The 24,617-nt window shown below is 36.1% G+C and overlaps 1 protein-coding gene across 2 annotated transcripts in view; it reads left to right on the top strand.

Annotated features, from left to right (window-relative positions):
• Positions 1–24,617, top strand: part of ADK (adenosine kinase) — a 272,423-nt gene that overhangs the window by 63,101 nt on the left and 184,705 nt on the right. For both annotated transcript variants that reach the window (XM_041473499.1, XM_041473508.1), the window contains exon 4: positions 7,353–7,431. In XM_041473499.1, coding sequence (XP_041329433.1) covers positions 7,353–7,431 — 79 coding nt within the window. The remainder of the gene's footprint in view (positions 1–7,352; positions 7,432–24,617) is intronic.

Here is a 24,617-nt window from a genome sequence, read left to right as displayed (position 1 = left end):
AGATAGTGATGATAAAAGGATTAAGTTCAGTACTTTGTAATATGATAAACAATTTGCCCTTTCACTGTTTTTAGTTAGCAAGTAAATTTGGACATGAAAAATTTACTGGTAGGTCTCATAAAGCACATATTCTTCCCATGCTGCTTCTGAGAAGCAAACAGAAAATGCCATAGTTGTAGTAGTAGTATTCTTGTACACAAGCTGCCAGATGCATACTGGGAACATCAGGAACAAGTGTAAGTGTAATGGTGCTGAGAAATAACAAAGGAAATGACCGTGTTCCTCAGTGCTCCAGAACAGACTTTGGTGCATTCAAGGATGAAGAAGGTAAATGCTACATTCTTTTCCCTGCCTGCAATGCCTTTTGATCCTTATTGGCTATGCATAAGGGCAGAGAGCTGTTTCTGCCTATGGTGTTTTGCAACAAACTATGGTGAAAATCCCTAGATGTATCAACAAAATGTTTGAGTCTTGGCTGTTGTTTTGGAAGATCCTCCTTCAAAAAGACAGTGGGAGGAAAGCATGCAGTTGTAGTGAATTACTGAACTGACAGAATTTCTTTATTAATAGTGGTTTTGATTACTTCCCTTATATGAAACTTCTTAAAATATTTTGAATAGAAATTTAATAGAGGGAGGGATGTTATAGTAATGATATATTATACACAAATTTTAAGGCTTGAAAAGGTGCTCTGTGCATTTATAGTGTATGTATTTGTAATGTTTAGAGACAGCATCAGGAATGTGCTCTTTAATTATCTAGTGGTATAGAGTGGGCGGGGTTGTGGGGTTTTTTTGTTTGTTTTCATTTTCCTACACCATTGTAGAATATCAGCAGAAAAACTGGCCTTGTGGCTGATACTTCTGAGTGTAATCATATATATTTTTGAGATAATGTGGAGGAAGACATCCAGATAATCTGGAATAAGGGGGGGCTTTTCAAGAACACTTGCGTAAATTTGCCTCTGCTGAAAAAAAAACTTTGAGAAATTTCTTTAAATCATGCTCTTAAGAGCTGATGTTTTAACCTTACATTTGAATGACTGTTACTTCTTCCATCTTGTTTCAATATGCCTAAATGCAAACACATGTGGAAAATGTTCTTTTGGCTTTTATCAAACTGACATTTAAGTGCATTTTTTTCAACCTCACTAACATTTGTGGTAAAATATTTCAAAGCTATGAATCTTGCAATTTGCCTATGCATTTTTTCTTTTTTCATATAATAACATTTGGTACTCATAATCCTAACCTGGTTGGAATTACTGGCTTTTTTCATTTGGTGTTTGTTTGGATGAGGTGATTAGGAAAATACTTCATGTGAATTCTAGTTTGCAGCAGTAAATGCTTCCATGAAGAGTCACCGTTCTGTGAACTTCAGTAAATAAAGGAGAAAAATATGATGATCTGCTCTATTCAATTGTGGCAGTCCTATTCGTAACAAATTTAGCTTTCTGTTGTGTTATACAGCTATGGTGCTAACCTGTCTGCAATACTTCCTTCTTAGCATGCTTCGTTCTTCCCCTTTGCTCCCCTACCCCTTCCCAAGCTCTTTAATTCTGTGCCAAGCTAATAAGAACTAGCTCTGCATAAAGTCAGTCATTGCCAAGCAGCTGTTACGAAGTTTCCTCATGTACCTCTGTGATTGTACCTCATTTCAAAAGGGGATTTTTGCTCTTTCAGGTTCAATTTTAATTAAGAGCAACCAATTATATCTGTATCTCAATTCGTTCTATCTCAAAGAGTAGGGATGACAGTGTTCATATATGTAACTATCCTTTCTAGGGTTTGAACTTTGAGCACAGAGTTGTACAATTTAGGTGGAGAAATTAGGTACACTATTTAGAGTTAAAAATATGAATTGCGCTTTTTTAAAACCCACAGAATTAGTTCTAAAATATTCTCCCTTCTGTTTTAAAATAATACTCTCTGATGTAATTATCATGTTTGAATCTCAAGACTAGACCTTTTTCTTAAATGTAAATTAGATTTTTCTTAGGATGAGATTATGAGGGCTTCAGCTTGCCTGCTAACACTGACCAGGGAAGGTTGTCTTTCAACAACATGTGCCCCATCTGCCTGGCGGTGTGGCTGCCTGCATTGTTCTGGCACTGGCCCAGGCTGTGATGAAACTGAGAATGTGACAGATGACAAGCTTGTCCAGATGTACGCATAACTACTTCTGCCATGCCCTGCAAAACAATCAGGATGCAGGTTTGGCATTATTTCCTTGTTTGTGTTGGTTTATTCCTTGAGGGTTTCCTTAAAGATTGAAATAATATTTGGTGTTGTTCTTGTAGTTTTACGGAGCTTTTATTATTATTAAAACAGGTTGTAAAATATGATTCTTGCTCTCTTACATACTTTCTTCTTTAATTTATGGAGTGATTTCATAGGCAATTGGACACAGGTTACTTAATTTGAAGATTTAAGTAGATTTTAAAAAAAATGCAATTAAAAGGATCAAACATCTAACTGTCAGCAAATTAGTCTGGCTCTTCTCACAGCTGAACATTTAAAGCTATTGCCATGTCTTAATATGACTGCTTCTTGCCAGTAAAAATAAATATCTGGCAAAGGTGTCAGAATCACCATTAATTATGACTTTTAATTAAAAGTCTAATTAAAATTCACCCAATACCTTAAAAACATACCAAATCCTTGTCTGCCTCCCTCTCTTGGAGGTATCAACAATGGCCGCATCCTCAGCCAGAACATAACCTTTAAAGAAAAGGAGTTATAGACTTATTTGCAGCTTGCAACCTTTTATTGATTATTTAAGAGGTTTCAGTCTTAGTGGTTTTGAAGACTTTTATAACACCAAATAAATATACAGTCCACTGAAAATACTTTATTATTGTTATATGAAGTAGCCTGATTTTTGTCTTACATTCCGGCTGTCATTATCTGGTTACCTGGCATTCAAAAGGGAAAAAATTACTTTTCTCTCCTCCCTACCTGCTTTTGGCAGGTGATTTTTTGATGTGTTACTCCTGCTGATGTGTTCTATTGAGTCCATCTTAGGTAATAAGCAGATATATCAAAAGATATCCAGGGCAACATACCCTGCTGAAAAACAAGAGATTACTTTTTTCTATTTCTCGCAGATAAGTAGCTTCTGACATATGCATCGGGATTGCTTTTTTTCTGGTGCAGTCTTGATGTAAGACTGGTATTCTGTGGCTATTTTACTCTTCAAAAAAGGTTTTTTTGTAGTTTAATATAAATTATGTCATAAAATTTAGCAGCATTTCTTGAATTGCTTTAATTTTCCATAGTGTAGTTCCACTGCCTTATGTTGACTGGTTTTGGTTGTAGGGAATGTTTTATGTGCTTATTTTTCTTGTCAGTTTGATTTTGGAACCATGGTGAGCCATACATGAGTGTATCTGTTGCTGTGTAACAAGAAGACAGTCCCAGCTCCAAACCCTTCAGAATTTGAGTGTAAAGCAAGTTATGAGAGACGGGTATTGATCCACGAGAGGATTGCCAGTTATTAGGCTGGAGAGTAGCCTCGGGAAATCACACAGCCTTGCTGATGACTTTTTTATGACATTATGGTGAAAGATAGTTTGAAGGAAGATTTAAAGTAGTTTTGCTAATAGCCACAGAAAATTCTAGTAACTGGACATTGGATGATATCATGGGTTAGTGAGAGAAAAGCTATTTTTGTTGACAGCTTTGTGCCCGGAGGCTGTTGTAAATGTGAATGTACCGAATGAAGGATGGTATGTTCAGTGCATAGCACTGCAGGGCCTGGAAAATGTAGAGAAGTGACTTCTGCTTGCATTGACTGAGAAGGGGCTGTGAGAGAGCTGGGGTGAGAGGCAAGAGCTGGTCAGAGGGGGAGCTGACACAGATGATCTTTGCAGGTGTCTGAAGGGATTAGATATTACAGCAAATGCATTTTTCTCTACAGTACAGTAAATCATGCTTTTTAAAGAAGTGCTATGAGAAGGAATAGTGTAAGGTTTACACATAGTTTAGTAAGAGCACACAGAGAAAGTGACTAGTGATGCTCGGGTTATGAATGGTCTGAGAGTCAAACAGGGTGGTGCAATTGTCAGCAGTGATATTTACTGGGGGAAAATTCTAACAGCTGTCTCCAGTTTGAGGTAATGGCATGGCATATGTTAGAAGAGTCTGTTACTTCTAAAAATCAGCCTCCACCTCCTGTAAAGTAAGGAGGTGTACTTTGCTAAAAAAAAAAAAAGGCAGATTATATTCTCATTCTTGTTTGTGTTCTTTTGTGTAATAGCTTCTTCTACTACCACCTTATAATTTTTTTTAATAACCATTAATTCTGTCAAAAGTGAGACTAGTGAACAGCCTCACCTTTCAGTATCAAGTTCAATTAGTACATTCTCTTTTGAAGAAGGGAAAAAAAAGCAACTGACAGAAGTGTTATTGCCTTGACTGTAACTGAGCAAAACATTAACATATCCTCTTTGGTCAGTGCTAGAGGTGATCATCAGTACCACAGCTGAAAACATATGCTGCTGCAAATGCAAACTTTTTTTGGTTAAAATATGCTTTAATGTGGTGGACAAATTCATGGTACTAAAAATAGAGGCCCCTTTATATGGTGCCGATTGTGGGATTTATTATTCTGTTATTTAAGGTAATGGTATGTTGTGAGGTCAGAAAAAGGGTCACGGTTCTCAGATACAGAACAGCCTTAGAAATACTCAGAAAAACCAGCAACTATGGAATAAAAAGCAAAAATAATATTCTGTTGTGCTCATGAGGTTCTAATTTTCTTGAATTATCCTAAGTGTGATAACAGGTGAGTTCTGAAGGACACACAGCAGCTCTGTTCAGCATTCCTGAGCTGTGGAGCAGTTTCTGCAGTTGGACTTGCTTCCTTCAAGGGGAGGGTTTTCTAAAAGCAAGCTCTGTGTTTCTGAGGCATGCAGGAATGAGTCTTCCCTTTGCAGGTCAGGCAGGCAGCACACAGTGACAAAGTCTGTGTTCCCACGCTGCCTGTGCCATCTGCTGACATTCAGAAAAATGTCCGTGTGACTGTTCATCTGGAGATAAAAAACTATGAGCACGCTGAATTTTGAGGTCATGCTTGATGCAACTCAGGCTCTTGTAGATTAAACCAACAGAATTTATATCGTCCTTCTGACGTGTTATGGAAAATGACCAGCGAAATTTACTTTAGTTGCAGCTGTATAAACTCATTATATTTTATGTAACACATATTTAGAGATGTTAAATTCACCATCTTAATTTGAAGAAAAGGACATACATGTTTTTATGTTCAGTTTGAAGTAGTGTAACCATCATTTGTATTACTGTATTAAGTAATTGTAAAGTAATTTGTTCAGATTATTTATTAGATTGCATAGCTGTCACCTTGAAATTTTTATAATACAGATGGTGTTTTGTGGCAATTTCCATTTTTTTTCCTCCAAATTCAGATAGTGTATATTTTATTTTTCATTTGAACTACAAGGTAATTATTTGAACACATACTTACCTAGACATAGAGCTGCTTACATGGGTGCTCAACTGAAGTATACTGTGTTTGCAAGGTTTAACATGCCATTAAATAATGTGGACATGGAAACATCTTGAATTTCCTTTAGGTAAAAGAATTAAAATATCAACTTGTGTGCTTATAGATATACAAGAATACAAAAATAACCATGTGACTTGCACAGTACGTACTCAAATCAAGTGAAAAGGCAAAATGTCAATTAAATTGAAGAAAAAAGATTGCCAAAGTACTTAATTGGTTCATAATGGTTTGTCTTTGCTTGGAAAGCAATTGTTAAGAGACCTGTTGGGTTTTGTTATTTTTTTCCCACTTTCAGCTACTTGCTATCATTTAAGGTTTCAATTGCTTGACTTAGAACTGGTGGATAATTAGTAGTGTGGATAACTGTGAAAAGCATATGTAGTAATTTAGTTCTTGATTCTTTCTAATTGTCTGCCCGTTGGTAGTTCGCTAGGGGTAAGTAGCTCATTACTCCAACACTTTAAATGGAAAGTACTGCAAAAAGAAAAATGCTCTTATTAATAAGATGGTATTGAAAATAAAAACCTTTTAAACAAATAAGTCACCATTTGACAAATCTATCCCCAAAGCTCTTGTTCACATAATGTAAGAAGATTGGAGTTGTGAGGAGGAGTGAAAGGGTAGGGTTGGTAGATAGCATTCAACTTGCACTGTGATTGAAATAAAGATGTGTCACTCCTTAAAACAAAGCTAAGCACAATAAAATATATTGGAATACATCTAACTGGGCAGGCTTCATTTGTTGAAGGAAAAGTTAATAGGCATTACAGGCAAATACATGCTATTAAAATTAGGGTAATGGAGGTAATTTTGAACCTCATATCTGCAAACAAAGTTTACAGTAAACATTTTGATTGGCTTGCAGGAGTACTTCTGAGTCTGACATCTTCTGAGGTTGCTAATCCTGCTGTTTAATCCACTCATTTTGAAGTGTGCTTGGAATTTAAAGGCATGATGCTGTATTTGTGCACAGCCTCCCTGCAGTCTCCATTACTCCCTCATTCCAGTTCCCTTTTCTAGAGCCTGTGACCAGACTGAAGACTGTTCTTGAGTGGTTGTATCCTCTGATCAGAGCTGTAACACATATCCTACACAAAGAACACTGGGTCTTAACCAGAATGTGTGATCTGAAATATGAGGGTAGATACTTCTGTTAAAAGTTCAAATATTTGCTTTAGTATTCAAACCTAATATACTACTGAATGTTGATAGAGAATTCTGTATTTTCATAGTAGGATGGCTTGAAGGGTTTGAAAGTTCACCTGGAGACACCTTTTCTGTTATTAAATTTTCTCACATACTGCTGGATTTGTTCATCAAAGTTCTTCACCTGTCAAAATGTACTGTTTCATATGAAATCTTAAAATATAGCACTATTGTTTGGGTTAAGTTAATTTTGAACTAGGCAGCTCAATCTCCTCAATCTTCTCTCTTAAGCTAGAAACAGAATATGAAATTTAATGAGGTGGTATAAACATCTGAATACCTTTATTTATGTAATTTTTCTTCAACCATGTATTTTACCAATCTAGCAGTTCAGTTCTAACAGTTTGCAGTTTAGCTTCTGCTCCAGATAATTTTTTTCCCCCTCGTTGTTTACTCCACTCACAACTTTTAGGTAAAGAGTTCAGTTTGATGTCATGCTTTGTGTTGTGGTTTAGACAAACCCTAAATGAATGTTTCCTGCTTGCATTATGTGTAACAGTCGATCTGTGTGAATTTCTTGTTTTCAAGTAATGTCATGTCATCTACTTCTAATCTTCGTGACTTGTTTTGGGGAAAAAATATTGCAGAGTTTAATTTTTTTCTCTACTTTTTCTTAACAGATTTGAAGAACTTGTGAAAAAGTTCAAAGTAGAATATCATGCTGGTGGTTCCACTCAAAATTCCGTTAAAGTGGCCCAGGTTTGTTCTTCCTAAGCAAAGAATTATTGATAATTTCAAGTGTTGTGTTTGAATCTGCTCTGTGTTGTCTGTTGCATCACGAACACTGCAGAGTGGCTACTTGTGATTCTGTTGCTCAGCCTGTGCTGGTAGTGTTGTATGTGGCTTGTTTTGTGCTCTTTGTCTTTAGTCTTTTCCCAAGTGTTCTGCAAAGGTTATAGCTACACCTCCAGTGTACCAAGAGTGAAAAGCTTTTGTCAAAGATGTGTGCTGGAAGGAGAAGAAGCGAGGACAAGGTCGCTAGCTGCAGTTAGCAATCTTACACTGAGAAAAGCCACAAAGACAGTGGTTAAACAGTGAAATTATTGAGTCTCTGTGCTTGGAGATTTTCATAATGTACCAGGATGAGCCCTTTGGTCAGGCAAATCTAAATTTGAGGCTGTCTCTGCTTTGACTGGTGTGTTGGACTGGAGAATTGCAGAGGTCCTGTCTAGCCTGCATTGTTCTGTGATTCTAACCACATTTATCCTGTAAGAACTTCAAAGTTTGTCCATAAAAGACTGAAACATAAAACTTTCTTTTATACAATGGGAATGTTTCTGGCTATGGGTGTGATGAACAGCAGTAATGATGAATTTAGTTTCAGGTATATTAGGTTTTCTATAACTAAAGTATGCTTTTTGTCAAAACACTTTCAGGCATATATACCTGTATGCATATTGTCATATTATGAGAGATGTAAAAATTCTATTTAAAAATACACAAATGGCACTTAGGATCTTCTTGTTAATGATCTTGGCATATTAACTTTGAGGCTCCCTATATAGTTAAAACTGACTGCCAGATAACATTAAATGCACATTTGGAAGAAATAATATTATATTATAATAAAGGTTGCTCCCTGCTTTGCTCCCTCATAAAAAGGATAAAAATTATTGTCATAATTACTGTTCCTTTCTACAAAACTAAACTTACTAAAGTTTTCATTTTCAGAAACCTCAAATGTCTTGAAAATATTTTGCATTTAAAAAAAATGTTGCATATGTTTTAATGTATATAGTGTTGTCATTCTGAAATGGTTATGGTTTTAAAATATAATCAGCTTCCTGAGCTTTTTTTTTTTTCAACCATGGGGTCAAGACAATTTTTTGCTTCCGATATTTTTGAAAAATATCTTAATCAATGTAGCTCAAGTTATTGGAATAATTTTCTGTTAGATATCACTGTTGCTTGACCTATGGTGATGGTGTAAAGGTGGTGCCTTTTCATGACAGCTGACTAGAGGTGAACCTTTTGGAGTGACTTCTGGAACTGTTTATTAGTTGAGAGACGAGAATTTTTGCTTCTGTTGCTGCATTTAGTTTGGGGGGGTTAGAAGCGAATGTATGTGATAGAAACTCAGAGTTTCTTTGAAGTGCTCAAAGAGCCCAGGATTTTAGTTCCATCTCTCCTTGAAGTGACCTCTGTGGCATTAGTTAATTTATTAGCAAACTATGTTTCATTCTTTAACTGTCATTAATCTGTCAGTCCAGGTGTTGTTCAATGATATTATGAAGTACACAGAACCCATATAGAGTTGAGGAAATAGATCAAATTTAAATCAGTGAAATGTAGGTATTTCTGTGGCAATGCGCCTTTCTTACACTGATCGGGTTTTGTCAGTGAACTTTTTCCTTTATCTTGGCTCAGAGCTGGGAGCCTCATTCAGCTCCAGTTGCCATCTGGAATTGTATTTGTCTCCAGAAGGTTTGTCATCTCCTAGTTTCTGTTTTAGATATGATTGAAACTTAAACAGTTGTGCATGAATAACATAACATCACTAAAGGTCTTTAAAAAGAGAGATGGGAGAGTGAGAAAGAGGAAAAAATGTGAATTCTGGAAATCTTGAAAGAAGCTGTTTTTCTGTAAGCTTTAGAGAAGAAAAAAATATGCAAGGATAGGAAAAAAGTAGTTGAAATGTAAACCAAAAATTAAATTAGAAATTCTGGAAGAGTTTTTGCAGCAATATTTGTTCATTTATTGGAGAGAATGAGTGTGTAAGTAACCTTAGAGCAATTAATTTGTTGAAAGTAGTGGGAGAAAGGAACACTACTTTAGGAAGCTTACCTGGTGACTGAGAAGTAAAGGACCAATAAATAAGTTCAGAGTGCTAAGGTACACTTGGAGTGAATGTGGACTCTCTGTGAGAAGATGCTGGGAAGAAATCCTAAGAATACAGCTCTTACTAATTTCTCAACATTGTGGGAAAAGCTTGAAAAAGTGTGCTATGAGTGCTAAAACCTAGAAGAGTTTATTCCAACTGTTTAAAAGTTGGTCAGAAATAATGACGTGTTAAAATAAAGGCATCCTTGAAAGCCTGACTACAATGAAATGCTACTGAGTAGAATGGTTGAAAATGAACAAATGGGCCCTGAAGACTGACAAATTGCTTTTTTAAAAGTTGAGTTCTCAGTGGAAAGAGGAGTGTAATAGCAAAAGTGCAAAAAAAAAATCAAATTTGAAAAAAAAGGAAGAACTTAGGAAGCAGCTCAAGGTTATGGAATTGTTTGTTTCAGATAGGTAGATGCTCTTTAAAGGTCAGAAAAGCAACACTATGTTGAAACAAAAATACCCAAAGGCAATGGGTGGAGAAACTTCAGAGTATATAATGTGTTTAAAAAGGGAAAATGAACCTGTCAGATGCTTGCTTACATGGTGTACGGTGATCATCTGGTGATCATCTGCTCATGGTGTATGAGCACATCATCATCTGTTACATGTGCTCATATATTTTGGATATTTCCTTTGTACCTGCAAAGGTGGTATCATCTACTCAAGAAATGCTCTCTCTGTTTCTGAGCAGGGTAAGCCCATTTCTTTAAGAAAAAAAAGTTTTAGAAATACCGTATTTGTCATGTGTGAAAAATTTGAGATTGTAATCACAGAAAGAGCCAATAGGAAGAATTCTGAATTACGAAGAAAACTGGGAAGAAAATGAAGCTTAAATCATGGAGTTTGGAACTAAAATTTGAAGCAGCATAAACTATAAAGGAAGCAAAGATTTTAGACGTTTACAAAGAATTAACCAGAATTACAGTTAAGCTGTGAAGAACAGAGTTAGATTTTTTTTTTTTTCCTCAGCATGTTAACAGAAAGGAAAGATGTGAAGTGCAGCCGTGAAGGAGGAATTTGGCTGGTAGGGTACGAAAGGGAATCTCTGTATTTTTTCAATGTTGTCTTGCAGCAGAGCAGGAGAGCGTGTGGCACTCTGCAGGACTGAACAATAGTCGGAGAGCATTGTGAAAACCAGAAAGCTGAAGGTTGGCCCTGTCAACTGCCCAAAGCAGACATCATGTGGACAGGGTATCTCAGCAGGGTCAGGAAAAGAGAAAGGTCTGGACATATGAGGGACAATAGAAAAGTTGGTTTGTTTTTTTTTTAATAGAAATGCTTCTAAGGTACAATGGAGAAGTCATATTTCCAGGAAATGAAATGTGGAAGCAGGGTCACACCATACATTAGAGGGAAAGCTCTGTAAAGGAAAGGAAAGAGCAAAGGAAAAATTCTCCTGTTGCAGAAGAAATACAGAAGACTGTTGGAGTAAACATTGAGAGGATGGAAGATAAATGACCAAGGGGAAGAAACTCAGAAATATAACACTCTTCAAAAGCGTTTTATATAAGCATTTTTATAAGTACAAAAATATTTCTTAAAAATACCTGCAAATGGTGAAAGAGAGTACAAAGAACAATGTAAAAGTAATGAAGGGCAGTGCTAAAGCTCGTTATGGTTAGGTTTTTTGGAATATTAAAGTTCTTTGAACTGATCCTGGAAAGAGTTAGGGAATCATTATTATCATGGCTTGACTCATGATGTGAGAAGGGCAGGGGGGAAGTGATTGATATATTCCTGAAATGACAGTAGCAGGCATAAAAATGGAAAAGATAAAATAAATGAGACAACAGTTTAGTCATTCCTTAATGAGATTGAATTAACAGCAAATTATGCTTTGGAAATACTAATTCATATTAAGAGAGTAATGGTGAAGAAGTGAAGAAAGTGGAGACAGAATGTGAGAGAAATGACAAAACTGAGAGAAAAGTTAATAAGTAATTTGGAGAGAGAAAAACTGTATAAAAATCCCTCTGTTGCTTTGATTCTGTATTCCCTCACTGTCCCGTTCTTGTTTCTCTCTTACCAATCTGCTTTCCTTGTCAACTCTAATCCTTCTTGCATGTAAATTTGTTCACCTGCAAATAAAGATGGCTAACCATGACAGATTGAGTACTTATAAACCTTAAAGACAAGTCTTATTGAAGCATCTTTTTCTTTGAGACTTTAGTACTCAGCGGAAAAATAGAGACAGAATGTAAACAATGGGAAGGGGGTAAAAGGAGTGACAAAGGGCTTTCCTGACTGCAATACAATACAGAAAACAGATGGAACCCAGATAATCAGTAAAACACAGGTACTATTAGGCACAGTTGTTGGGGAGTTTTTTTTTTTTGTTTTTTTTTTTTTTTTTTATTTATTTATATATATATATATATTTTTTTTTTTTTCCCCTTAACCCACCAAGAAGACATGTTGATAACTTTGCTGGATCAAATTTCAATTGATCAGGCATCAGTCACTAAAAATTCCTTGATAATACTTTGGAAAATGAGGACTAGAGAGGATGACTGAATTGCAGTCCTTTAATTTCTGGAATAGAAACTGAAGTTTAACTTTCCTGTTTGCTTGGCATTAGAATTATCCCTTTATACTAACTTTTAGTTTTGCTGTATGTTTGAAGTTGTGATGCATGCTTAAGAACAAGAAGTGTAGGGGTATCAAATTGAAACTGGAGTGTGCTTCTCTGACCTTTACTTGTCTCATTAAATTTTGGCTTTATATCTAATATGATATGTGACATCTTGCTTTAATCTGAGCTCTTGCAATCTCTCCAGATGATTGGATCCATTATATTAAATCTATAAAATATGCATACATGTAACTGCATGCAGTTCATAAATAATGTATTATTTTAGGGTTCTGCCAACAAACCAAATTCAGATTCATAGAGACAGTGTTTTACTACTACTCAGCTTCCTTCCCTAATTTTAGTTAAGCCTGTGCCCATCTGACAACAAACATTGATCTAGAAAGGAAAAAAATTCGGAGTCTTTTAATAGGGCTCATGACTTTAAAGTATGTAAAGCAAATAGCTTACACATGCAGAGAGGGCAAGTATTGCTGACCAGGCTGTATTTGTGTGATTTTTATCAGCATTTATTTTGCTTTTGGAGTGCTGAGGTTAGAACTGCAAGAAATAGTCTTTGAAGTTTTATCTTTCTAACACAAGTGCTGGATTTCAAGTTCAACTTGATAGAATTTTATAGCTTGGATTTTAAACTACACGACCTTGGCAACAAACAGCACATTTTCATTCTTGTTTTTCTGAAGAACTTACAAAGAATGCCACAATCTTCATCCTCAGAATGGGTGCTCCTGGTTTTTGTCCTATTTCTTAATAGCTGATTTTTATTCTAGCAATTCTAGTATTGCTGTGAATCTAATTTAGCAGCTAGAGAATCCTGTATTCTATTGTTTATTAATCCCTGGTAGAATAGTGAAATTCTCATTAGAGAAGTTTTATTATTGCTGATGCAATGTGAGCTTGGAAGAATGTAGCTTGACACATTTCAACTTGAATTGGTAGGACTGGCAGGTAAAGGGAAAAATGTAAAATAGAAATTTTTGGAAGCTTTCATATAGATAACTCTTGGGAATTCACAATAATGTTTGTGTAATGACACCTGACAAAAGCATCATAACTCCCTTTTTCTTTCTGCATTACTTCTTGCCATCTAATTGTAACCTTTCAATTTTGGAGCTGTACAATATTTTTGGGAAAAGCCTACATCCTGCCATCTTCAAAGAAGTTTGGCTTTGAACTAGAGTATGTCTTTATTAAGAGTAAATAAAATGTTGATTGGAATGACTTTTAAATGAGGGATAACATTAAGAGAGAATAATATGCTAAATTATGTTGAACTTTTGAATTCACATCAGGGAAGTATGGCACTTTTCTGAATATCAGCCTCTATTTCAAGCACTTGTAAATTAATCCAAATTTTCATTTTTCCATTATGATTAACTTGTTCTGTTAATCTAAAGGGATTGTGCGTTTTAGCATTCTAATGAACTCATAAATATGAGAATTTAGCTTTGAAAAATGACCAGATTCGTGCTTGTTTATAAAAAGTAGTATGCTTTAAAGGTTTAGAAGTATTTTAAATTTTTACTACTTGTTATGAGAGTAATTAGTCAAACCTTGGATTTATATTAAGCACATCTGTCTACTGGGTCACTTCATGCTTAATCTAAAAATATGTAAAATTAAAAATTTATCTATGAAGAATACTTGCAAGCACAGAGCTGCATTTTATAAATTATATGAGCTGTCATCTTGTAAACATCTAAGTAGCTTCATTGCAACTGATTCCACGCTTTTAAAATGAAGTTTATACCTATTTGCCAAGAAGTACCCTTGGTTAAACAGTACTTACTGAGTGTAACCTAAAAGATCCATAACACAGGGATCCATCAGTCCTTTAGTGGTTTCCTCATCACTCTGCTGTCATTCTGTATAAATGAGCATATAACTAATGAATTTAATCTTTTCCTCACTTGTGAGACTTTCTGGATTACTTCTCTGCAGCAGATTAGACTGAGGCATTGAGCAGGAGGCAAGATTTGGCTCAGGAGCAGGCTTTAAAATGTATTGAACATGCATACCTGGCATGGAGATAATGGAAAGGCTATCACAGGGGTCACCCCAAGCATACTCTCCATTTTTCATGTTGACGCAACTTTGCAGGAACTGTCATTTTTTAATGAAATCAATGATGCCATCAACTAGAAATGTTCTGCTTAATTGTGTGCTTAAAACCACTTACACAACAAATAGCTTTCTCCAAAAACTCTTTCTGGACTATAACTCCAAGGAAGTGCAAGCAAGTCCCCTAAACAACTTTTTCCTCCTGCTTAGTAAAGCAAAGAACATTTAGCTCTGTATTTTTCTGACAAAAAGGAAATAGGTAATTTTTTTTTTTTTGCTCAGAGAGGTAGGTTTTTTTGCTTTCCTGAACCGTTTGGACCGGAATGTTAAATTCCTCAGAGTTAGTTTTGGCCATACGCTTGATATTCCTTAAGCAGCTTCATTTTCATTCTTTAAGCAGCTCTGCTCATATGGGCTTGGTGGCCCCATCAAACATGTGTTTCCAATATTTTCAGTGGTTTAATCCAGCTTTTAAGAAAATGTACAAAAAAGGTCTCTAAACCATTTTCTGTTTGGTATGGTTTAATAAACTTAGGGGTAATAGCCTTACCCTCTCTTCAGAAAAAAAATCCTGGGGTGTGTGCTTCTTTCTGTGCCAGGTCTCACATGTTTCTGCCATGCTAGGATAGCATTCTCAGTGTGGTCTTCTGTCAGTGTCATGTGCTGTCCTGCAAGTGCACATACCTGCTTCTCAAACCTGTTGCATGTAAAAGAAGATAAACCAGACAAAGAGCTGGGACTTAGAGCTAATATTTTCTTATTTATGCCTTACTAAAGTTTAAATGCTGCTAGTCACTTAAGTGGATTTCTTAAACACCTGTCCTCAATGCCATGTGTGATCAGTCCTAATCAATGAGATGTGTATGTGCTGAAGGAGTAGCAAAACATGCCTCAGAGCTAACAAAAACAGTCATTTAAGTTTGTCTTTCTGGAAATACAGCAGTGGCTATTCCCACTATGGCAGAGATGATGTCCTGTTGACAGTGTCACAGCAGACAGTACCACATGCCAGTGACATCAGTTTCCTGAGCTACTTATTCTCTCAAGCACGTTCTGTCACTCATGTGTGTTTCCAAATCAGTCTGTGTCGAACATCACAGTGATGTGTCCCTGCTTGTTACAGACAGACAGCCTTTCCTCATCAGGATTAAAACATGCAGCTTGGGAAACTGGTGTAATGCCTAAATTGATCAGTACAGATGTCAGAGAAATTTTGTAACATTTGAGAGTTTCCTAGATTTTTTTGGAATGTCTTAGAGAAAATTGCCAGACCTTTTACTCAGCTGTAGCTAAGAAGATTTTCAAAGCCTTATTCAGAGCTACGTGGACAGTTCAATAAAAGCAACAAAACCTTTTCATCCTAATGACAAACTCTGCGAAAATGTAAGCAAATTTCCCCCCAGATTACAAAGCTGGGAACTTGTCAAGCTTTCTTTGTGCTTGTGAAGGAAGCTCATCCATTGTTTATGTGGTTATGGAACAGATGATGCAAGATGCAGCAGTGGACTGGAGGATCTGACTTTTTGAGGCTGCTGATAGTGAGGCTTTTTCTGTACACTGGAAAATAGCTGTGTACGACTCTCTGTATATTTACAGACCTGGGAATATAATTTCAGCCACTATCAGGCTGGTCAGAAAATAAAGGTCCAAAGAGCCTGTGACTCTTTGTTTTTCAGATCCTGCAATGCCAGGTCCCTAAATCTGCCCTCTCGAAAATGGGAGAGACCATTGCCAGTTTGACAACAGATTTTGTTAGATGGTAACTGTTAAGCAGTGAAAGACAAACGTCCTTATGTGCATCACTTTGCTGTGGAATTGAGTGGTTCACTGCTGGTCCTATGGACTTGTCTGTCTCATGCACCAGAACCATATTCACTTGTTTTTCAGGTCTTGCTCCTGGTCAGCAGCATCAATAGCATTGTAGGAAGATGATCTTCAAAGTGATTTTGGATGTGACATATTTTAGAAAAACAGAAAAGGAGTTGTACCATCACATTCCTGCTAAATCCATTCAGATAGAACCTTGAAACTCTCTCTTCTTCCGTGTGTTTGAGTGAGCTTCGGTGTACATATGCAGCCTCTGTGCATCCATCCAAAATTGTAATTTATTTAAATGATTAGAAACTGTTTCTGTATTCTGGAGTAGTCAAACATCAGTCACCCACATGGAATCAGAAGGCACTGTATAAATGGTGGCAGTTGGTTCTTTCTGGGTAAGCATTTCAGCTGCCTGCTGCTTGACTCAGCTCATATGCCTCTTTAGCTATGATAACATCATGTTTTGAAGCTGTAAATTTTTTTTTTTTATTTTTCAAAAGCAACGAAGGAATTTAGACTCTGTCTCTAAGCTGAATGCTGAATGTCCACTTGAATGCTGAATGAGGAAACTCAAACTTTATTGGTTTTTCATTCTGCATTTCCCTGAGTCAACACCACTTTTAACTTGTAAGACATGCTATATATGAGTGATATTAATTAGCACATTCCCTAATTTGTCTTATCCTGAAAATTAAGCTGTTTCTAGGCAATGCAGTAATTAGTGCAGGCTGGGATTTCTCCTTTTCAGCAAAAATCTGAAAGTATCAGTAATATCAGTAACCCACAATAAGGGGGCCTGTTTCCAAAGGTGCCATGATGTGAATCCCCCGATGTTTTTGTGTGCGGAATGACAATGGGACTTTATCAGAACATTTTGCCTCATAAAACTTTCCATGCAGCAGTGGGCCGATGGCTTGACTGACATTTATTTGACTTGCTCCCACTGGTTGACACTGGAAGGAGAATGAGTGCTTGATTTGGCAATCTCAGAAGAGAGGGTAAATCCCTGTGCTTCACTGATATTAATTTGGCGTGCCACTCAAGCCTTGGGAGCTCCAGAGCTGTTTTATCCATAGCAGCTCAATAAGTTACATAACTACATCTTTAGCAATTAATTAATGTTAAGTGATGTGATACAGTGGGGAGTTAATTGCCCTGGGAATCTGAAATGCCAAGTTAGAGAGGTTTCTTGCACATCTCTGGAATGCTTCCTGTTGGAAGTATACTTTTTTTTCCTCCTTAACACAAACATTGACAATGTTGCTGTTAGCTAAGAACTCTGTGCAGGCTTCATAATGTACTATTCCTGGAAATTCTTCCCTCAGAAAGTTTAAATATATTGGTATAAGTTCTTTACACATTTTTTTGTTGTATCCACAGGTTTGTTGCCTGAAACTATTCTTTTCTCTCCTTCAATGATTTGTGCTCAGGCCAAGAGGATGTATGTGTGATTTTCTACTTTGAATTAGTGCTCACTTATATTGTAGGTCTGTAATAAATTAGTATACCTTTCTCTTTCTTGTGGATATGATGGAGGTAATAGTGATTTATCAGAATAGAAATTTAATACAGGAATTTGCTTAAACTTTTTAACAGAGCATAGAGTTAAGGACTGATTTGTCAGGAGGTACAGTAGTGCTTTTTTTAGGATCCTGAGCATGATTTCAAAGGGGCAAACTGTCAACTACATGAACAGACTGTGATTCAGTGGCTTTTGCAGTAACAAGCATTATGCTGCTTTCTTCAAAGAAAGGATATGGGACAATGCAATTAATTCCCCATAGAGAAGTCTAATCCTAGCACTGCTCAATTAGCAATATACTTACACCCTGACCCATAAGAGTAGGCCTGTAGGTTATCTTGTTATTGGTACATATGTCTAGTAAAAAAAAAGAAACAAAAAAAACTTTTGAAACTTTTGTAAAATTTGATCTCCTCCATATGCATTGAGTTTCACAGCTTTATTTTTCTTGCTGCAAAAATAATATTTGGATGTATTAGGTCTGTTATCATCTCGACTGTAGTAGAAAATGTACCAGAGTATTTACCCCATGTTGCTGGAGTGCCATTCAAAATGGTCACAAGACCTGAAGGGTAAAAATATGGCTCTTGTATACTGTGCATTTGTTAAAGCAGAAAAAAATATGCAGCAGCTCCACTTAGTTTTTTGCTGTATTGTACCCATAAAGTACTGAAAGCTGGCAGTTATTCACTTCAAATGCTGTGCTTGTGTTCTGCTTTTAACTGAGGGATTTTTTCACTTGTGAGTGAGGAAGAGACCTTTATGTGTAATAGCTGCATTCTTCATCCTTGCCTTGCTATGCAAGATCCTGTTCCTAAGGATCTATCACTCTTCCTCCATCCTCACTGGATGAACTGAACAATGTCTGAAGTATTTAACTTGTTTGCTTCTACACAGTTTTATTTTTTCCATTTTTCTTATAAAAAGACTACTCTGATTTACTGAGGCATCTTTAGGAGTTAGAAGCAGACTTTGTGGAACTGAATGGTATTTACTTATACAAGACATACTTTATATTACATACATATCAGTATAAGCAGAGTGAAGTTGAGGTCCTACTGAAGTGAAATGACTACACCCAATTATACTGAGTTTCTTCATGACATTACAGTCTGACAAATAAACAAATTCAATAAAATTATTTATTCTTGTTCTGCCAATGGTAGCATTAATGTGTTGACACTTATTTGTAAACCCTAAGAATACATCTTTATTTTATTGTCTTTGTAGTGGTATAAGTGAGCTGTAAGATCAATTAGGTTGGTTAGCTTGTCTTTTAAAAATACAGCCTGAAATCAGCGATCTCATATTCTTTATTTGTAAATAAAATAAATGGGTTTTGGTTTTTAAAAACAGTTTTTTAGAGCTCACTGGAACTCTTAAGATTAGCTAAGATTTTCTGCCTTTTTCATGCATCTTTTGTGGAGTAAAGTCTGCATGACTATAGATTAATTCCGTAGTTTACAGTAGATAATTATTAAATGAAAAAGGAAACTGGTTGATATTAATGTTTAACGTTGTTAGTATTCATTGTTCAAGTTTTTAAAATACATTGTGTACAGAGACTACAGTGGTGTGACAGATGAAGAGAGCTGACTTTTATGTGGCCTCAGCAGTTCTCATCTGTGATCTCAAAATGGGTCAGCTTATTCTGTAACAGCTGCTCAATTGCTGCAACCTGCAGGCTGGAATTCTGAGAGAACATGGGTGCTGGTTTATTTTAATTTACCAGGCTGTCACCTAGGGTAGCTCAGTAGATACGTCATGAGCCAGTGAATTGTTGCTGCAGTGAGGGCAAGGGTTCCTGGGAAAGGCATTGGTAGGCTGCTGCTTAAACACCACTAAACTCTGCCATGGAAATCTGCTCCTTCTGTAAGTCAGAGCTGGTCACCTAGCTGAGAACCCGGGAAATCAGCTCTTCCTCCCTAGGGGTGCACGTTACAGGAATTCATCTGCATCATTCACTGGTGTCCAGCTAGGTCTGCATGGGCCTGCACTGTTGTGAGAGGGAATTTGATCTCAGATTATTGCATCCTTTATTTGTGAATAGTCCTAAAGATAATTGTGAGGTAGTCCAAGATTCAGCATTAGCCTAATTACAGTAACTGTTCCCCAAATTAATTTTGGTAATGGTTATCATGTATGAAATGCAGATACCTTGATAACATGGTGACATGCATTACATTTTAAAATTGCTATGAAAAGTTGCTAACTACTGCTGCTTGTAACAATCTGCCCTACTCCCATGTAAAAAATGACATAAGATGGTAACTCTTGATTAAGTCTTTAGAGATTGCCTATTTAAGTCACTGTGAAGTTTTTCCAACTATTACTTTCAAAACTTTATTAAATGGAAATATACAAAATGCAAAGAAATGAACTCTGCAGAAATATACCTATGCTACAATTATATCTAATACTTAATTATTATATCATTAATTGAATTTTTTAAACAATTACATGCTTTACAGTACATTAAAAGTTTTGGTTTTCTTCCAAAGAAATTATTCTTAAATAATTAGTCTCAAATAAGCATTTGTCTGCCTATTTAGTTAGGTTCATAACCTTGTCAGTTTTTTTTATTACAAGCCTTGGCCCTCTAAACTGGGAACTTATCAAATTTTGCCATTGCTATTGATGATGAAGATATATCTACTTTTTAAAATTCTTTGCAGTCATTCTGTAACAAACTGCATGCTCTGTTTTCCACTAAGCATGTTCTAGGATCTAGAGATCTAGAATGAACAGAGACTGATGGGTCACAAATAAGAGCAGGTTGGCAGGAATCAAAGGAAAATTTTCTTTTTCTGCTACCCTGTTTCTGGTATGGTTGGATAATGGCTTTAGGTATGACACATATAATTTTTCAGAAGAGCTAACATGATTTAAAAAACTGTAGCAATGACAGTTTTTAAATTTACATACATAATGTAAATTTGAGTTTTATGCTGGGAATGCTGCTGTGAAGTAGACTAAGTGTGATTTTCTGTGACAATCTAACTGTGTTAGAATTGTAGACTAGATGACTCAAAGCTGCCCTGCTAAAAATAAAGCAGGTTTCTGTTTTAAAATCTGAGCTGTACACACAAATTCAGAATATGTATGCAAATAGGAAAAGAAAAAAAACAAAAAACACCCCGGGCTTCTGTCCATGAGATATGTTTTGTGGTATTTTATGTAACTCTTATATACAGTTCAAAGATTTGAAGATACTGAGAATTAAGAGACTTATAAGTTTAGGTAACTGTGACCTGGTCATCAGAAGCTTACATTTCCAAGAGACCCCTGTGTCAATAGCCTAGTATTTTTCTTGCAAACAAAAGAAGCTCAGTAGAGCAATTAGTGAGGCAGCAGAAGCTTGACAAGCTTTTAAAAGCACTTTTTTGCTTTTAACAAAAGCAAACATCAAGGTTTGCTTTTGTTAAATTTTATGGCCAAGTTAAATTTTAGAATCAATTTAAAGATGAATAATGAAGTTCCAAAGCAGCTTCCCTCACAAAATGGAGAATTGCATGGCATGCTTTATTACCCATGTTTAGGTATAGTAGTTGAGTGTGTTCCATGTCAAGCAAGCAATAACATTTGTGAGATGATTGTTTTTTACTTGCAACATGATTGAATGAATTGGCATTTTGGGTTCTCTGTTTTTCTTTTACTCTTGTGATGTTTTTAATCTTGTAATTTTTCCTATCCATTCTTTGAGACATACTGATTAACTATTTTGTTAGTCATATCAAGATGAGTTTTAATTATTGTTTCTTGTTTTCTAGAAGGTTTAGAAGGAGGGGAAGAATTTGACAGTCATCTGACCTTGGTTCTTGTCAGATTTTTCTTTTTTAGCATTATGAAAAATGTCTAGTTTTTAAGTTGCTTTTAGTCAGCTGAAAGCAGGCTTTTGCCTATTAAAATATAAATCTGTTCCATCAAAGACACAAAAAAGACATAAAATTGTTTTTCTAACTCATGCTCTGAACTACTCTCTGACCACTGACATTGAAGTTCTCTTTCATAATGTGTCTGGCTTAATAAGAAGTGACCTCTTCCACTTTCCATGATCTCTTTCCATGCCTTTTTTTGTTGTGAGCATGCAAACAACACCAAATATTCCCAGTTCTAAAGCTATAATTTAAAATTATATGGGTGAGGCAGCCAAAATAAAAAAGTTTTAAAATAAATCCCACCCTGTTCTTTTCTTTTTAGGGCTTTTTTGATGGTTTTGCTTTGTAGTCTAGGGGCTGAAATGGCTTCTGACACTAGACAAATTCTGTGCAATTTCCTCTTCACCCTGAGATCTCTGCAAGTGTTTACTTTTGGATTTGTTCTCTAATACAAGCTCACTGTACCTCTTAGGAGTCTGTAATCTTCCCTTGTTCTGATCTGGAGAAGGGAGCATTCCTTTTTCCAAGGGAGCCACTCCAGGTTATTGTCAGGACAGTAGAAATCCTCCTCCTCTTAAAACAGTGGGACCCAGACTGCAGTGGCAAGATGTCATTACTATAAAGTTTTCTTTTTAGAAAGTTTTTCTGCTTAGGGGGGATCTGATGGCTCTTTGTAAGTACAGATTTTGTCAGGTGCTGCTTATTCTGTCAACAAGCAGCAGACTCCACTGTCCTTATGGAAAGAGTACCTTATAAACAGTTCCAAACTTGTTCCCTTTTTGCTTTGGTTTTGCAGTATGCTTGGGAGTGTTGTTGCCAGACATAGGATCCAGTCTGTACTATAGAGTTATGTTTGAAGTGTAGATATTTGCATCTCTTTCACTTTTTCAAGGAGAGTGTTGGTTTGTTTTTTTCGATAGTAATATATGTGGCATACAAGTATGAAATATAATTTAGATGTAAGGGAAGACTAAAAAGAAAAACACTTGATGCTTGTGTATCTTTCTCGTTGAATGATAGCTTTTCACTTCTGAAGAATCTGTTTTAGAAGCAGATTGAAGGACAATTCCAAAAAATGCCCATCTTGTGCCATTCTTGTAGAGCTGTTCCACTTGGCCCTTTCATTAGTTTGGCTTTGGATATGGGTAAGCATTAATTTTAACAGAGCTCATATTAGGGCTATAATCAGAGGTGTAATAACAGAAGAGGTGGAAACAACTTTTCCACAGTCATGTTCATTATTTGTTTGTCTCACAGCTCAGGGATCCAAATGCTGTTGCTACTGTCAGTAGCAGTAAGTTTGGTAATTCCATATCATGGGAAGTGACATCTTTGTTGCATGAGCTGTCTTGTACGGAGTCTTTCAGCCTTCTGTTTTCTTCTCCATGGTAGTTTGAATTCACATGAAACCCCAGGAGGTTATCGAATATTGCCAGTATGCAGACATGAAATAATTGTATATTTCCTTTAAGTCAGTGCAGGGAGCGTCAAAGGCTTCTGAAGAATCTGAACATAAATGAAAATCAATATATTTGGACTGAACTTAGTGTTGTACTGATACTAATGGAAAGATGAAACCTTTGCTAGAAGTTAGTGCTTCAAATGTCACACTTAGTTAAAAATTATGTACAGCTTAAGATCTTCAGTCTAGGACAGAGCTTTTAAAATTTGCTTTTTATTGACTACAATCTTTGCTGTTACTGTGACACATACAAATCTTACATTTGAGACTTGCGTGCTTGTTATTCTGACCAACAGTCATATATCTGGAAAAGACCTAAGGCTTAAAGTAATGCTTTCTGGTCCAGAACATGGCAACTTAAGGTTCAACTGAAAGTTTCAGTTCTAAGGTGCAGTTTTGCATGCTATTACATACTGAAACTGGCTACAGAGCATGGTGTTAAATATCAAAGCTCACTGCTCCACCTCTCCCCTGATGGCTGTCTTCCACAGAAACAGAGGAGCTGTTAAAAATTACAACTGGAAATAAATAATCAAATTTAGAGACAGAAGGAAGTAATTTATAGGTATGAACTCTAATGTGTGCATCCTAACAGGGGCTAAATAAGGCAAGTCAGTGTAAAGCAATATATTTTATGAGAGTTTTATATCATTTAGGGACATTGCCTAGACGTTTTTCTGATGATCAGCCTCAAGAAATTTTCTTGCAAAGGAAATTTGTGAGCTCATATCTTCTGAACCACCTGTAAGCTTTCAGTGGTAACTGAAATCCAGGTAGCTATTCACTAGCTATAACAACCATTTTTATTTAATGCTTTCTACAGAGTAAAAGCACTACAGGTGCAAGAAAAAAGCAAGAGAAACATAGTAAAGTGTCCAGACAAGACTGAAAGGCAGCTAAGGGAAAAATAAAGATTTTTGGGTTCGGGTTGTTTGGGTTTCTTTTGTCTTTTGGTTTTTGTTGTTGAAGCTTTAGAAATATTTAGCTCTGTGGTTGAGCTGAAGGTAAAAGTATTTGTTCCTGGGGAAGTGGAGCATCACTTGGTAGAATGCTGTCAGGCAGTTTTATTTCACCTACTTTCTCTTTGACCTTTTAGAATCTCATTCTGTACCTGTCTCTCAGTATATTAAGTTGCATGTGCACCCATCAATTTCTCATGATGGTGATTGCGGGAGGGGAAGTACTAGATGAGAAAAGTCAGCTTTGTCTGTAGAAATAACCTCTCTTTCAAACACTTCCAGTAACAACTTAGAAACAAAAAGATTTACAATTGGGATTGATCCACAATACTGTAAAATTTCTCAAAAATGTGTCTGGGCTCAGCTTTCTCCTTATTTTATCTCCTTATCTATCTCCTGATTTTATCTGTGGTACTAGAGCAGAGTTATTTAATCATAGTAGCAGCTTAACTTGCATCTACTCATATGTTTAGGTTTTTTGGATAATGAAACAAGATAAATGGATGTTTTTGTTCAAATATGTTGCTTTCTTCATTTTCAAGGCTGTTGATGTTTCTTTAATAGGAAATAAAATATCCTGCAAGCACAAGTAACAGCTTTTCAGTGTGTACCAACTTGTTGTCTTCAGTGCAGTGTGTGTGTGTCTAGGTGTTGTAACAATTACATATCTCTGATTGATCTTTCATGGCATGTGGAGCATTACCTAGACACCATGCAGTTAAGGTGAGGAATCCTGCTAGGATACCTTTGCTTCTGTTGGTAAACT

The sequence above is a fragment of the Pyrgilauda ruficollis genome, unplaced genomic scaffold (assembly GCF_017590135.1).
Source record: "Pyrgilauda ruficollis isolate IOZ18807 unplaced genomic scaffold, ASM1759013v1 scaffold11, whole genome shotgun sequence".
Lineage (NCBI taxonomy): Eukaryota > Metazoa > Chordata > Aves > Passeriformes > Passeridae > Pyrgilauda > Pyrgilauda ruficollis.
Note: the sequence above shows the minus strand (reverse complement) of the source record. Positions and strands in the feature narration are given on the sequence as shown.